This window comes from Terrapene carolina, unplaced genomic scaffold (assembly GCF_002925995.2).
Source record: "Terrapene carolina triunguis isolate 2854851 unplaced genomic scaffold, T_m_triunguis-2.0 Scaffold113, whole genome shotgun sequence".
Lineage (NCBI taxonomy): Eukaryota > Metazoa > Chordata > Testudines > Emydidae > Terrapene > Terrapene triunguis.
Window position 1 is genome coordinate 13,698,606 of NW_020664464.1, and position 16,275 is coordinate 13,714,880.

General features: G+C 48.8%; 1 protein-coding gene across 1 annotated transcript in view; it reads left to right on the plus strand.

The window, feature by feature from the left end:
• Nucleotides 1-15,997, plus strand: part of PTAR1 (protein prenyltransferase alpha subunit repeat containing 1) — a 50,735-nt gene extending 34,738 nt beyond the window's left edge. The window contains exons 6-7 of the mRNA XM_026652389.2: nt 12,582-12,898; nt 15,311-15,997. Of these exons, the coding sequence (XP_026508174.1) occupies nt 12,582-12,898; nt 15,311-15,656 (663 nt within the window). The 3' untranslated portion in view covers nt 15,657-15,997. The remainder of the gene's footprint in view (nt 1-12,581; nt 12,899-15,310) is intronic.
• The last annotated feature ends 278 nt before the right edge of the window (nt 15,998-16,275 follow it).

Below are 16,275 nucleotides of genomic sequence, written 5' to 3' on the forward strand. Positions count from 1 at the left end.
AGCTTAGAGTTTACCCATAACCCTACTACAGGCTTTAAATATATTATCTGCTTGCAGAATTAAATCATTTTGTATGCATGACTCACAGTAAGAGTAACTCAAATGGCTCGATCCTACACAATATATGTGATTTAGGTTACGCGGGCTGGCTTTGTGGTGGATTGACTAGTCCGCTAAAAGGCCATTGTAATGGGGTGGAGTACCCTGCATGCAGGTCTCTCTTGCTGACTAATTTTGTCTGGTATTAGAATCATGAAATGCAGATTTCTTTTTGCCGGCTCTATCTGACATCTGGTCAAGTGAGATTTAGTAACTTCAACCTAGGATATAAGAGTGGCATATCTTTCTGGGGCATAGGGAACCAAGGATAGGGGAGTCCTGCAGGAAAAGGTTCTCAGAATGACCAAACACAGGAGGAAAGCTGAGATCGGTGGTGTTTATAGTAACAAAGGCAAATGTTAGGATGGGGATAAACTCACTTCATATCTGTTGTATCTATTCTCTGTTTGGAGCAGTATGGAAGCTCCACCTACTTGTCTTACCATGGAAGACAAAAAAGAGAAGCTTTTGCATCAGAGCTAGTCAGTCAAGGAGCTGCAGATCCCTTCTCACATTTGGTTAGCTGGGGAATAACTCATCACTTGTGATGGATGGTAGAGGATGCATTGAACATTATACCCTTAAACACAATTGTCTTATTTGGTGATTAGACTAAACGTAGTCTTGGGGTATGTCTACACTACGAAATTAGGTCGAATTTATAGAAGCCGGTTTTATAGATATCGGTTTTATACAGTTGATTGTGTGTGTGTCCCCACATAAAATGCTCTAAGTGCATTAAGTCGGCGGACCGCGTCCACAGTACCAAGGCTAGCGTCGACTTCCGGAGCTTTGCACTGTGGGTAGCTATTCCACAGTTCCCGCAGTCTCCGCCGCCCATGGAATTCTGGGTTGAGATCCCAATGCCTGATGATGCAAAACAGTGTTGCGGGGGGTTCTGGGTACATGTCGTCAGGCCCCTCCGTCAGAGCAACGGCAGACAATCGATTCGCGCCTTTTTATCTGGGTTACCTGTGCAGACAACATACCACGGCAAGCATGGAGCCCGCTCAGCTCAGCTCACCGTCACCCTATGTCATCTGGGTGCCGGCAGACGTGGTACTGCATTGCTACATAGCAGCAGCTAATTCCCTTTTGGCAGTGGACGGTGCAGTATGACTGGTAGCCGTCATCGGCTGTCTGGGTGTTGGCAGACGTGGGGCTGCATTGCTACACAGCAGCAGCCCCTTGCCTTTTGGCAGTGAATGGTGTATTACGACTGGTATCCGTCATCGTCGTATTCCTCAGTGAGTTCAATCAGAGGCACCTGGGCAGACATGTTTTGTCTCCTGGCCTATTGAACCGTCTTGACGATGATGGCTAGCAGTCGTAGTACATCATTTTCTGCCAAGCACCCAGAAGATGCCGATGGCTATCAGTCATGCTGCACCATCTGCTGCCAGCTTAAGATCTAAAAAATAGATGGACCAGATTTGTTCTGTATTCATTTGCTTCCCCCTCCCTCCATGAAATCAACGGCCTGCTAAACCCAGGGTTTTGAGTTCAATCTTTGGGGGGGCCATTCTGTGTGACAGTTGTTTTGTGTTTCTCCCTGATGCACAGCCACCTTTGTTGATTTTAATTCCCTGTACCTGTACGCCATGTCGTCAGTCGCCCCTCCCTCCCTCCATCAGTTTCGCGCCTTTTTTCAGACCAGACACCATAGCACTGGGATCATGGAGCCCGCTCAGATCACCGCAGCAATTATGAGCACTATGAACACCACGCGCATTGTCCTGGAGTATATGCAGAGCCAGGACATGCCAAAGCAAAACCAGGACCAGCCGAGGAGGCGATTGCAGCGCGGCGACAAGAGTGATGAGGAAATTGACATGGACATAGACCTCTCACAAGGCACAGGCCCCAGCAATGTGCAAATCATGGTGTTACTGGGGCAGGTTCATGGTGTGGAAGGCCGATTCTGGGCCCGGGAAACAAGCACAGACTGGTGGGACCGCATCGTGTTGCAGGTGTGGGACGATTCCCAGTGGCTGCGAAACTTTCACATGCGTAAGGGCACTTTCATGGAACTTTGACTTGCTTTCCCCTGCCCTGAAGCGCCAGAATACCAGGATGAGAGCAGCCCTCACAGTTGAGAAGCGAGTGGCGATAGTCCTGTGGAAGCTTGCAACGCCAGACAGCTACCGGTCAGTCGGGAATCAATTTGGAGTGGGCAAATCTACTGTGGGGGCTGCTGTGATCCAAGTTGCCAGGGCAATCAAAGACCTGGTGATATCAAGGATAGTGACTCTGGGAAACGTGCAGGCCATAGTGGATGGCTTTGCTGCAATGGGATTCCCAAACTGTGGTGGGGCGATAGACGGAACCCATATCCCTATCTTGGCACCGGAGCACCGAGCCTCCGAGTACATAAACCGCAAGGGGTACTTTTCAATGCTGCTGTAAGCACTGGTGGATCACAAGGGATGTTTCACCAACATCAACGTGGGATGGTCGGGAAAGGTACATGATGCTCGCGTCTTCAGGCACTCTGGTCTGTTTCGAAAGCTGGAGGAAGGGACTTTCTTCCCGGACCAGAAAATAACCGTTGGGGATGTTGAAATGCCTATCGTGATCCTTGGGGACCCAGCCTACCCCTTAATGCCATGGCTCATGAAGCTGTACACAGGCAGCCTGGACAGTAGTCAGGACCTGTTCAACTATAGGCTGAGCAAGTGCCGAATGGTGGTGGAATGTGCATTTGGACTTTTAAAAGCACGCTGGCGCAGCTTACTGACTCGGATAGACCTCAGCGAAACCAATATCCCGATTGTTATTGCTGCTTGCTGTGTGCTCCACAATATCTGTGAGAGTAAGGGGGAGACATTTATGGCGGGGTGGGAGGTTGAGGCAAATCGCCTGGCCGCTGATTACGCGCAGCCAGACACCAGGGCGGTTAGAAGAGTACAGCAGGGCACGGTGCGCATCAGAGAAGCTTTGAAAACCAGTTTTTTGTGACTGGCCAGGCTACGGTGTGAAACTTCTGTTTTATTTCTCGATGAACCCCCCGCCCCGGTTCACTCTACTTCCCTGTAAACCAACCACCCCACCCTCCCCTCCCCCCTTCGAGCACCGCTTGCAGAGGCAATAAAGTCATTGTTACTTCACATTCATGCATTCTTTATTAATTCCTCACACAACTAGGGGGATAATTGCCAAGGTAGCCCGGGATGGGTGGGGGAGGAGGGAAGGAAAAGGACACACTGCAGTTTAAAACTTTAAAACTTTAACACTTATTGAAGGCCAGCCTTCCGATGCTCGGGCAATCATCTGGGGTGGAGTGACTGGGTGGCCGGAGGCCCCCCCCCCACCGTGTTCTTGGGCATCTGGGTGAGGAGGCAATGGGACTTGGGGAGGAGGGCTGTTGGTTACACAGGGGCTGTAGCGGCGGTCTCTGCTCCTGCTGCCTTTCCTGCAGCTCAACCATACGCTGGAGCATATCAGTTTGATGCTCCAGCAGCCGGAGCATCGACTCTTGCCTTCTGTCTGCAAGCTGACGCCACCTATCATCTTCAGCCCGCCACTTGCTCTGTTCATCCCACGATTCAGCCCGCCACCTCTCCTCTCGTTCATATTGTGCTTTTTTGCACTCTGACATTGACTGCCTCCACGCATGCTGCTGTGCTCTTTCAGCGTGGGAGGACATCTGGAGTTCCATGAACATATCATCCTGAGTCCGCCGTTTTCTCCTAATCTTCGCTAGCCTCTGCGAAGGAGAAACATTTGCAGCTGGTGGAGGAGAAGGGAGAGGTGGTTAAAAAAGACACATTTTAGAGAACAATGGGTACACTCTTTCACGTTAAATTTTGCTGTTCACATTACACAGCACATGTGCTTTCGTTACAAGGTCGCATTTTTCCTCTTATATTGAGGGCCTGCCGGTTTGGTGTGAGAGATCACTCACGCAGTGCCAGGCAACAGAATTCGGCTTGCAGGCAGCCATGGTAAGCCACAGTCTTTTGGCTTTTTTAACCTTCATAACGTGGGAATGGTTTCAAACAGCAGCGCCCTCATTTCCCATACCAAGGACCCATTGGGTTGGCCATTTAAAATGGGTTTGCAATGTAAAAGGAGGGGCTGGGGTTTCCGGGTTAACATGCCACACACACACACACACACACACACACACTTACTTCTCTGGGATGATCACTTCACCCCTCCCCCTTCCGCGCCCCCGCCCCCGGCGTGGCTAACAGCGGGGAACATTTCTGTTCAGACGAGCAGGAACGGGCACCTCTGAATGTCCCCCTTAATAAAATCACCCCATTTCAACCAGGTGACCGTGAATGATAACACTCTCCTGAGGATAACAAAGAGCGATAAGGAATGGATGTTGTCTGCATGCCAGCAAACACCGGGACCATACGCTGCCATGCTTTGTTATGGAATGATTCCAGACTACGTGCTACTGGCCTGGCGTGGTAAAGTGTCCTACCATGGCGGACGGGATAAGGCAGCCCTCCCCAGAAACCTTTTGCAAAGGCTTTGGGAGTACATGAAGGAGAGCTGTCTGGAGATGTCCCTGGAGGATTTCCGCTCCATCCCCATACACGTTAACAGACCTTTCCAGTAGCTGGACTGGCCGCAATTGCCAGGGCAAATTAATCATTAAACACGCTTGCTTTCAAACCATGTGTAATATTTACAAAGGTACATTCACCAGAGGTCCCTTGTGTGCCCTCAGGGTCTGGGAGCACGCCTTGGGTGAGTTCAGGGGTTACTGGTTCCAGGTCCAGGGTGATAAACATATCCTGGCTGTTGGGGAAACTGGTTTCTCCGCTTCCTTGATGTGAGCTCTCTTCATTGTCTTCATCATCATCTTCCTCGTACCCCGAACCCGCTTCCCTGTTGCATGTTTCTCCATTGACGGAGTCAAAGCACACGGTTGGGGTAGTGGTGGCTGCACCCCCTAGCATCACATGCAGCTCTGCGTAGAAGCGGCATGTTTGCGGCTCTGCCCCGGACCTTCCGTTTGCCTCTCTGGCTTTGTGGTAGGCTTGCCTTAGCTCCTTAATTTTCATGCGGCACTGCTGTGCGTCCCTGTTATGGCCTCTGTCCTTCATGGCCTTTGAGACCTCTTCTAATATTTTGCCGTTTCGTTTTCTGCTACGGAGTTCAGCTAGCACTGATTCATCTCCCCATATGGCGAGCAGATCCCATACCTCCCGTTCTGTCCATGCTGGAGCTCTTTTGCGATCCTGGGACTCCATCATGGTTACCTGTGCTGATGAGCTGTGTGTGGTCACCTGTGCTCTCCACGCTGGGCAAACAGGAAATGAAATTCAAAAGTTCGCGGGGCTTTTCCTGTCTACCTGGTCAGTGCATCTGAGTTGAGAGTGCTGTCCAGAGCGGTCACAATGAAGCACTGTGGGATAGCTCCCGGAGGCCAATAACGTCGAATTCCATCCACACTACCCCAAATCTGACCCGCAAAGGCCGATTTTAGTGCTAATCCTCTCGTCGGAGGTGGAGTAAAGAGACTGGTTTAAAGGGCCCTTTAAGTCGAAAGAAAGGGCTTCGTCGTGTGGACGTGTCCAGGCTTAATTCGATTTAACACTGCTAAAGTCGACCTAAACTCGTAGATAATTGGATGGTAACAAAATAGATTGTTTAGCCTTTCCATTGCAAATCCTATTTTTAAGATCTGCAAGTGAGCATATCTCCCATCTGTTTCGGACTGTTACTCCCCCGAGTAAGGGGTGAAGACCAGCCTCCGCTCAGGAGTTTAAATTTTCATTACTCAAATTCTGCACCTGATGTTCTCCCTCCCATTGAATATCAGTGGACTTCCTCTGATCCCAATCCAGCCGCAGTATCTCAGATGTTCTCTGGTACTGTGTTACTACAGACTGATTGATTATATCCTGAATTAAATAGTATTCCTGTTGGTTCTAAGTTTACTGGCCATTCATTTCACTGAATGACTCAATGTCCCTCTTTTATATGGCAGCATGATAAAAAGGAAGGACTTTTCACTATATCCTTTATAATCACGAACACCTCATACAAGTGCCGTGTAAGGTTTTTGACAGGCTAAATAAACCCTAGTTGTTGTCATTTTTTTTTTTTTCATGCTATCCCAGACAGTGAGTTTATATCATATTTCAAGTTCTAGCAGATGAACACGGGATGAACGTGAAGTATTTGGAGTCGTTCCTCCTGTGAAGGAGTTTGGAAGACTTTGTTTAGTAGTTTGCCACTCTCTCAGTAGGTGGAAGCAACTCCTCTGTTAGATCAGATTTTTTTTTTCCCAACTTTTCACTAGCACTTTTTTTTTTAAAGCTGTCACTCTGAAATCGCATGGGGGCCTAAAGAGGACGATCTGGTGCTAGACCCCTTCCAGGGGTACTTCTTTCACACCCTTGAGGAAGGTCTCTGAGACTCCTTTCTTTGTAGAGTGTGGAAAAGCTACAAACGCTTTTGTGGTAGATGGTAAATACGCAAATCTTAGTTCTTCGAGTACTTACTCATGTCAATTCCATTCTAGGTGTGCACGCACCCATGTGCACGGTCATCAAAGCTTTTTGCCTTAGCGGTATCCGTAGGGCCAGCAGTGGCACCCCCTTGAGTGCTGCGCTCATGCGTCGTCCCTACGCCCTCTCAGTTTCTTCTTATCGCGCGTGGTGGTTATTAGGAGCACTTTTCCTTGCATAGCAATGGCTAGCAGTTTTGTCTCCTCTGACTTCGAGCCTTTGGGCCTTGTTTGTTTATAGTAGTTAGTGTTAAGTAGTTAAGTGTAGTTAAAAGTTAGAGTCCCAGCGGGGACTTCACCCCAGGCAGGGCATACCCCAGTCTCTAGTGTTTAAGCCCTGCACAGACTGTAACAGGCTGTAAGTGACCCCCACAGCAGCTGCCTCAAGTGCTTGGGGGAATCACATGTGAAGGACAAGTGTAATATTTGTAAAATTTTTTGATCCAGGACGCAGAAAGAGTGAGATATTCATTTGCGGGCTCTCCTCATGGAGGCAGCCCTTCTTCCAGCTTCCAAGCCATCTCGCCAAGACTCACCTACCCTGTTTCCCCGAAAATAAGACATCCCCCGAAAATAAGACCTCCCCGATAATAAGGCCACCCCGGAATATAAGGCCCCGAAGCTCCAGGAAAAATAAGACCTCCCCTGAAAATAAGACCTAGCGCATCTTTGGGAGCAAAAATTAATATAAGACACTGTCTTATTTTCGGGGAAACACGGTAGTACCCCGGCCTCCGTGTGCAGCGCACAACCGGCACCAGGCTCCGCCCCTCACGGCTCCCCATTGCCAGTGCCCAAAAAGAAAACAAAGAAGCATGGCTCCCCGGCACCAACCAAGAAGGTGCCATGGGACATCGGGCAAAGGACCGAGTTTGGGGCCGCCCGGCCACTCCGGAGCCATGTGGATGTGCCTTCCTGGTCGGGGCCCTTAGCCCCTTAAAGAATCCACCACCGACTCCCGAGAGTGGTGGGGGACCCAAACTCCTGGTGGCATCAACACCTTCCCAGGCTCCCCCAGCTCCAAGAGAGCAGAGACCTCTGCCCATGTTGCTGGCACCATGCATGCCGCAGGAAACGGCAAAGGTTCCCCACAAGGGCAAGCCAGCTGCTAAGACCCCTCGGGGCAGTGGAGCACCACCGATTCCCGCAAGACAAGGCAGCACTCTCCTCCATGCTGCAGATCTCTGGAGTCGCAGGCCCGATCTTTTGGGGCTTGCCCTAGATTACCGGCACCACAATCGCGGTACTCGCCGTCTCAACGCGGATCGCCTAAGGGGAGGTGCCAATCTCCATATTGCCAGCACATCCTCGGTGCAGATTTTGGTTGCCTGCCCTGGGGGAGCACTCCCCATCGCGACTCCGGTCTCTCCTGGCACCAGTCCCCATGATACAGTCACCAATCCTCTCACTCCACGTACCGGTCTCCAGCGGCGACTATCAGCAGGCAGACGCAGGTGTCGATGGCCCCATCGTGGTCACCGGAAGGGAATTCCTCTGGCATGAAAGGCAGTTCAGCCCCTCGCCCAGACTCCACTGGTGCAATTGGGCTCCCGAGGCCGGGTGGCTTTATTGGAGCACATGGGGCATGCCAGTCATAATGATGCCCCCTTCGCACCACTCACCTGCCACTGCATCGGAGCAAAAGTTGGCAGTACTGACTGCACCGGGCTTGGTGTATGAGTCGCGCTTGGAGGTCAAGGTAGAGGAGACTGCACTCGCCTCTAAACCTCCCCCCCGGGGGATGATGTCCCAGGGTCTCCCCGAGTAGTAAGTCATCGTCTTCATCTCCGGACGAGGCGGTCACGGGATCCTCTAGGGCCAGCCCGCCTGGCGACTTTAAAGAACACCAGGCCCTGCTTTGATGGGTGGCCAAGAACTTGGGCCTAGAGGTGAAGGATATGGCCAAGCAGGCAGACCCCTTGTTCAGCATCCTCTCAGCCTATACCCGGGCACGTGTTGCAGTACCCAGTGCATGACGGGGTCCTCAAAATTGCCAAGGCCCTCTGGCAAACCCGGTCTTCCAACCCTTACCTCCAAAAGGGCTGAAAAGAAGCACATTGTCCCAGCCAAAGGGGTCGAGTACCTTTTTGTACCCACCCACCTCTGAGCTCACTGGTTGTCTGTGTGGCCAACGAAAAAGACAAGCAGGGGCACACCAGCTCAACTCCCAAAAATAAAGAGGCCAAAAGACTGGACCTTTTTGGGGTGGGGAGGGGGATTTATTCCACTGCCAGCCTACAATTCCAGGTGGTGAACAGTCAGGCCCTCTTGGGAACGTACAATTTTAATTTATGGGACTCCCTCCATAAGTTCAAGGAGTCCCTCCCACAGGGTTTGGCTCAAGAATTCGGCACCCTAGTGGAGGAAGGCACCGCGGCAGCTAGGTGCTCCCTTCAAATGGCATGGGATGCGGTGGACTTGGCGGGTTGGATGGTCATGTCGGCAGTGGTTGAGGCGCAGCTCCTGGCTATAGATCGCTGGCCTTTCCCAAGAGATGCAGACTTTGATCTAGGACCTCCCATTCAATGGGAATGGTCTCTTCTCTGAACAAATTGATGCGAGGCTGCATGGGTTGAAGGACACTCGGGCCACCCTTCGCTTACTGGGCATGCATATGCTGCAGTTTGCACGGAAGCAGTTCTGGCCACCCCTGCCACCAAGGCCTTGGCTGCCCTGTCAGGGATCTGCTAGGAGAAGGGACAGAGACATGAGTTTGTCATCGCCGCCCTTCTTCCTCCTGCTCACCCACACAGCCCGGCCCAGCAAAGCATCCCGGGGGCCAGAAGAGCTCATTTTGAAGGTGCGCTTGAGAGTGACGTCCCAGTCAGTTCCCCGGATCCATCCTGTCCTTTCCTCGACCCTCTTCGTCTCTACCGTTCGGCCTGGTTGTGGGTCACCTCGGACCGCTGGGTGCTGGACATAGTATCTCGGGGCTATACCCTGCAATTTTCAGCCACTCCTCCCTCCCACTCTTTCCTGTCCCTCTTCAGGGACCCTTCTCATGAGCAACTCCTCGTTCAAGAGGTCTAAAACCTGTGCCTGGGGGCAGTGGAGAAGGTCCCTTGGGACATGAAAGGAGAAGGTTTCTATTCCCGCTACTTCCTAATTCCGAAGGCAAAGGCGGGCGTCAAACCTATCCTGGACCTGCATCACCTCAACAAGTCTCTCAAAAAGCTAGTTTTGCATGGTCCCCCTGGCCTCCATCATCCCCTCCCTGGATCCAGGAGACTGGTACGCCGCCCTCTACTTGAAGGACACTTATTTCCATATTCCCAGGTCAGACGCTTCCTCTGTTTCATAGTGGATGGGCGCCATTTTCAATTCACAGCGCTGCCCTTTGGCCTCTCATCGGCCCCCAGGGTGTTCACAAAATGTATGGTGCCAGTGGCTGCTTACCTGAGACGCCGAGGGGTCCAGGGCTTCCCATATCTCGACAACTGGCTCATACCTGCCTGCGGCTATTGGACCACATGGCCGCATGTACATACATGGTCACCCATGCTCGGCTCTATCTCTGGCTCCTGCAAGCATGGCTGTCTACATTCCCAACAGGCATGACCTGGACCGGGTAGTTAGGGTACTGGACCACATCAAGTCAGCCCTGGATTGGTGGTTGGACCCCAGGTCAGTGTTGCAGGGGAATCCCCTTTGCGTCCCCGTCACGAACCCTGGTCTCTGATGCTTTGGACCTGGGCTGGGGAGCCCACATTGGGGAGCTGAGCACCCAGGGCCGCTGGTTGCAAAATGATCTGACCCTCCACATCAACGTCAGGGAACTCAGAGCGGATCTCCTGGCCTGTCAGGCATTCTTGTCCTATCTGAAAGGCAAGGTGGTGCAGGTCCTGATGGACAACGCCGCTGTGATATTACATCAACAGGCAGTGCGGTGCCAGGTCTTTGCCCCTTTGTCAAGAAGCTCTCTGCCTTTGGGATTTTTGTGTGCGGCAAGCCGTTCATCTGATAGCCGCACACCTGCTTGGAACCAGGAACATCCTGGTGGATCACCTCAGCAGGACTTTCTCCTCTCGCCACAAGTGGTCACTCCATCTGGAGGTGGTCAGCATAATCTTCTAGAGGTCGAGGACCTCCCAAGTGGACCTGTTCACATCCAGGCAAAACAGAAAATGCCACCTGTTCTGTTCGATCTGGTTAATGGACAGGGGCTCCCTATCAGGCACCTTTCTCATTCCATGGTCGGGTGCGCTGATGTATGCCTTCCCACCAGTGCCGCTGATTCAGAGTCCTTGTGAAGATCAGGCAAGACAGGGCAAAAGTTATCCTAATAGCCCCCGCGTGGCCTTGCCAGCACTGGTTCGGCACGTTGCGGAGCCTTTCAGTAGCCACCCCCCTGCAGTTGCCCCTTGGCCGGATCTGCTGTCACAGAACCAGGACAGCCTTTTGCATCCAAACCTGGCGGCACTGCACTTGACGGCTTGGCTACTGCATGGCTACGCGCAGACGAACAGGCATTCTTGGCCTGTATACAGCAGGGTAGCAGGAAACCTTCCACCAGAAAGACTTACCTGGCCAAATGGAAAAGATTGAAGTGCTGGGCCTCGGAATGATGTATTCGGGCCAAGCAGGAGATCCTAGATTATCGGCTGCACCTCAAACTCCAAGATTTGTCCCTGTCATCGATCAAGGTCCACCTGGCCGCTATCTCGGCTTTCCATCTTCCGTTCCAAGATAGGTCAGTCTTCGCTCATGACATGACGGCACGGTTTTTGAAAGGTCTGGCGTGTCTATACCTGAACATCCGGGATCCACACCTTCTTCCCCCATACCTCCCCCCTGCATCAGATGAGGCGCACAGGCTACACACCCCGGACATCAGCATGACGCTGGCCTTCTACGTAGCTAGAACAAGGCCGTTCCGTAAGTCAACACAGCTGTTAGTCTGTCTGCCATTGCAACCGAAAGGTAGCCTATTGTCTGCTCAGAGTATTTTGGCCTGGATCATGGCCTGTGTCCGCTACTGCTATGAGGTGGTGAAAAAGCCTCGGGCGATGATCGTGACGGCACAGTTGACTAGGGCACAAGTTTCGTCAATGGCCTTCCTGGCAAAGGTACCAATCCAAGAGCTCTGTAGGGCTGCTACCTGGTCGTCTGTCCACATGTTCACATCTCGTTACGCTGGCTTTGGCAGAGCAGTGCTGCAAGACCGTGAACTCTGAGCCCGCCTCCATTGATACTGCTTGTGAGTCACCTAAAATGGAATCAACATGAGCATGCACTCGAAGAAAAAATGGTTACCCACTTTTCATAACTATTGTTCTTTGAGATGTGTTTCTCATGTCCATTCCATTACCTGCCCTCCTGCCCCTCTGTCAGAGTTGTCGGCAAGAAGGAACTGAGAGGGCATAGGGCCGGCAGCACCTGATATATTGACACATGAATGCGGCACTCAAGGGGCACCACAGCTGGCCCTACGGATACTAGTGTACCCCACCCAAGGGGGAAGAGGGTAAGAACCCGCAGGGGTTGAGAGGGGCTGGGGCTCAGAGTGAGGAGCAAACCCAGACCCCTCCCCTGCTTCCCTCCTCTACCACCTTCCTGGGCCACTAGCGGGGCCCTCGGTGCCCCAAGAGCAGGGACATGGGGTGGCATCTTGGCCCCCCCGCCAAGAAAAGCGCAGGACCCACCATACTAACATTGGCCATCTTGACCGTTTTTTCCAAGGTTCAGAAGTCTGGTCCACAAATACAGAATTATTTTGTATGTAACAATGTCATTTAAACATGTTCTTTTGCCTATGAATTAGTATTCTAAATTGGAAAGTCCTGTATAATGAGCTAATTATTTTGGGAAAGTCTTTATTTAAATAGATGCTTTCATTTTAGCATTGTTCGTTTAAACTTACCATTTTCTCCTAGGAAGAACTGTGGTGGTGGTGACAGAGTTGGCGGCAAGCTTAAAGGAAGGATTATGGGGGGGGAATTTGATACAAGAAACAATGTTGGTAAATTCCTTATTTATATGGATTGGTTAATTTTATACTTCTTATTTTCAGATTCTCCTTGATGAACTTTCTTCCACTAAACATTGGGTGTCCATGCATGTTTCAGACCATAGTGGATTCCACTACCGCCATTTCTTAATAAAGTCCTTGATTGGCAGAACTGTGACCGACAATTCTATACTGGTGCAAAATCAGCTGGTAAATGAGCCAACCCCCAGTCTTCCAAAGGATGAAAAAAATGAAGCGTCTGAAGCTGCCTGTACAGAACAACTGAGGGTAGATCTCCCCAATCTTCTAAAAGAAGAGTTGGAGCTCTGCACTGATCTTATTGATACCTTCCCGGGGCATGAAACGCTGTGGTGTCACAGGTAAGAGGGCTTATCAAATAAAACATCGCTTGGAATGATTTTATTGCTTTAAAACTGAAGTCAAAGGGCAAATTGTAATTCTGCTTAAAGACACATCTTAGTTAGTAAAGACTTTTTTCCTGCCCTATGCTAAGTCTTTGATTTTTGATTTCCACACCCATCAGAGCTATTAAATAGAAAACTTGACTGGACTTCAGTACCTTGTTGAAATAAGCTGTACACATCCTTCCATAGGACCGTATCATCTGGATAGAGCCTGGATTGTTAATCTATCTCCTCACTCCTTAAATTTAAATGACAAAAGATTAATTAACTGCACAGAGTCTCCAAATGTGCTTGGCTAGATTAAAAAAAAACTATGTAGTCAAAGGCACACTGAGTAAGTTGGCTCTGAAAACTAACTTTAGTTGAATAATTGCCCCTTTTCTTTGTTCTTGGGTTCAAGTTTGGTTCTACTCTGATCTGGGACTGTAAACATAGTATCTTAGTGCTCCATGTTTGCTTTCCATTATTGATATCAAATTTGTTAGGTTAGAAAGTCTTTTTATTTACACTTAAAATCCTGCAAACTAAATCTGGGATCTGAATATCCAAAAGGGGTCTTCTCACACAGCATCACTGTATTCTGCCCTTGGTAACAGTTATGCAACTCCATTGCCTTCAGTGTGTTAGTACAGCTGTAGTGATAGGCCTTGTAATTAGAATGTAGTAAACCATCCTCCTGATGATACAAAAGAGGGAGTGGAATTCAGTTCCATTTTTCTTAAATGTGCTGGCTGGTAGGAGCAAAAAATAGCAAAAACTTATTTGAACATTTCCACCTACTCAAGAAATCCAAATTACAGCACTTTATGGTTTCCCTGACATTTAGTGACATGTCAGTTCCCATAAACACTGGGTGAAATCCTGGCCCCACTGAAATCCATGAGAATTTTTCCATTGACCTGAGTCGGGCCAGGATTTCACACTGTCAACATTCAGGCTGTTCCAACACTATGTGAATACAGCTGGCCTGAATTTTTTAATGGAAACTTTTGTGACAGTTTTGACTTGGTTGAATAGAAAATTTCAATAAATCTTTCATTTTGGGTTTTTTTTCTTTTCCCCTATTGCTCACAGGTTTGCATAGTCATAGTGGGATTTTTCCAAATTGAAGATATGGACTTCGAAGAACTTTATTTTAGAAAATCTTATTTTTTGAAAATGCAGAAAAATGTGGTGATAACAATATTTGAAAAGTGAAAAATCGGTCTATTTTGAAACCCAGGAGAACCAAAACCTTTCTGAAAACTTCAAAATGTTAGCAAAAATTGTTGTTGAGAGATATAGATATCTATTTTGGCCCCACTTTTTTATCTGTAGTGCACTGCTCACTGTAAAAGCTCAAAAGTCACAAAAAGAAACAAGACAGGGTTGAGGCACTTTGGTAGAACAGTATAGGGAAGCTTGCACTGCTGCTACTGATCTGGCAGCTGTCATGAACACTAAAATCTTTGTGTTTTTTAAAAAACCTAAATATTTAGTCTCCTCCATCAATTTAATGGAAGAGATCACATTCATATTGCACTGAAAATATGGAAAAACATTGAAAAAAGTTACTGTGTATGTGTAGACATTTCTCTGAATCAAATCCCTGCTTATGTTTGACAACCTCCATCCTGACATTAGGGTTTGAGCTGGGAGCCTATGACCTGAAAGCATGACCTTTTTTTATCACTTGAGCTGAAGAATTGGGAGTTCTAGCTGAAAGTTGTAAGCGACCCATATCCTCTGTGGATCTGGTACAGAGTGGAACACATAACACGTGCACTGATCAATTGGTTACAAGTGCACACCTGCAGTGGGAGTTGGTAAGCGATGCTAGTTTTGTGAAGATATTAGATTAACAGAAGTCTCCTGAAGACAGAAGTCTTCTGTTTTAACCTGGGGACAGGTACAGCATGGGCAGCAATAGTCCACTGCATGGGCAATGAAAGGAAGCATGTTATCTCCACCTGGACTTAAGGAACTTAGTCTGAATTCTCTGTGCTTGAAGTCTGCTGAGCTTGTTGCTCAGAATGTCAATTGTGATAGTGGTTGTAGTGCTCTGATGTTTGCATCACAAGGAAGTGACATGAAACCACCCACTCAGCTGACAGGTATGTCAAGTACCAACTGTTGAACGGTAATAATTTTTGGTTACTATTCAGATCAATGAGAGAGACGTGAAAGGCTTCATATTCCATTGCCTAACAGGAAGTCCTCCCTTTTCCCACCTTTGCAAAATAAGCTGATTTTTGTGGGGAGTTTTGCTCAGAGGGCACATTGAAATGTAATTTCAGTTACTTTAATATCTTTAGTTGTGGCAGCAGTTTGATTTTTTTCAGTGTGTAACTTTTTTTTCTTTTTCCCTCCCCTGATCTTCCTTTGAAGACGGCACGTGTTCTACCTTCAGCACCATTTAAACAACAAACTTCCTCTTCCAAATGTACGGTTGACATCTGTGGACAGCAGTGATGGAACTTTGAATAATTCACACCCCAGTACAGCAGTCAGTCATGTGACTCATGCCATGGATGTTGATGGTTTAAATGAGTCAAGCAAACAAGGCTATACTCAAGAAACCAAACGCCTGAAGCGTGCCCCTATACAGGACTCTCTTGGCTTGGAAATGGAATACAGGTTCATTGATAACATTTTAGCAACTTGCAGAGACGTAGAGCAGGTCAGGTTTGCTACTGAATACAGGAAATGGCTAGTTACTTTTCTAGGTCAGTGAAGGAAGTTTACAACCTTCAGGTTCCTCTTTTAGTGCAATATTCTCTTATCAAACACATGCATGTCATGGTTGCAAGTGTTGGCTACCCATGTGCTTCTCACCTTTCTTTGTGGTCAGTGCTAAAATTCATATACAAAGTAATATTTCATTTTATTTATTAAAAAAATCTGGCATAGCTTTTTATTAAGCAAATGTAGTTTGCTTTTTTCTTTAATCCTTTTTAAAAAAATTACACAATTTATATTTTTACTTGTGGAAACTTCATATCATACCATTGTCCTGCTTAAACTTTTTTTAATCTTAATATGGATTATGAATATAACCCTACCAAATTCACACCCATGAAAAACATGTCATGGACCATGAAATCTGGTCTTGTGTGCTTTTACCCTATACTATACAGATTTCACGGGGGAGACCAGCGTTTCTCAAATTGGGGGTCCTGACCCAAAAGGGAGTTGCAGTGGGGTCCCAAGGTTATTTTAGAGTGGTCACAGTATTGCCACCCTTACTTCTGCGGTGCCTTCAGAGCTGGGGGCTGGAGAGCAGCAGCTGTTGGCCGGGCGCCTAGCTCTGAAGACAGCACCCTGCCAACAGCAGTGCAGAAGTAAGGGTGGCA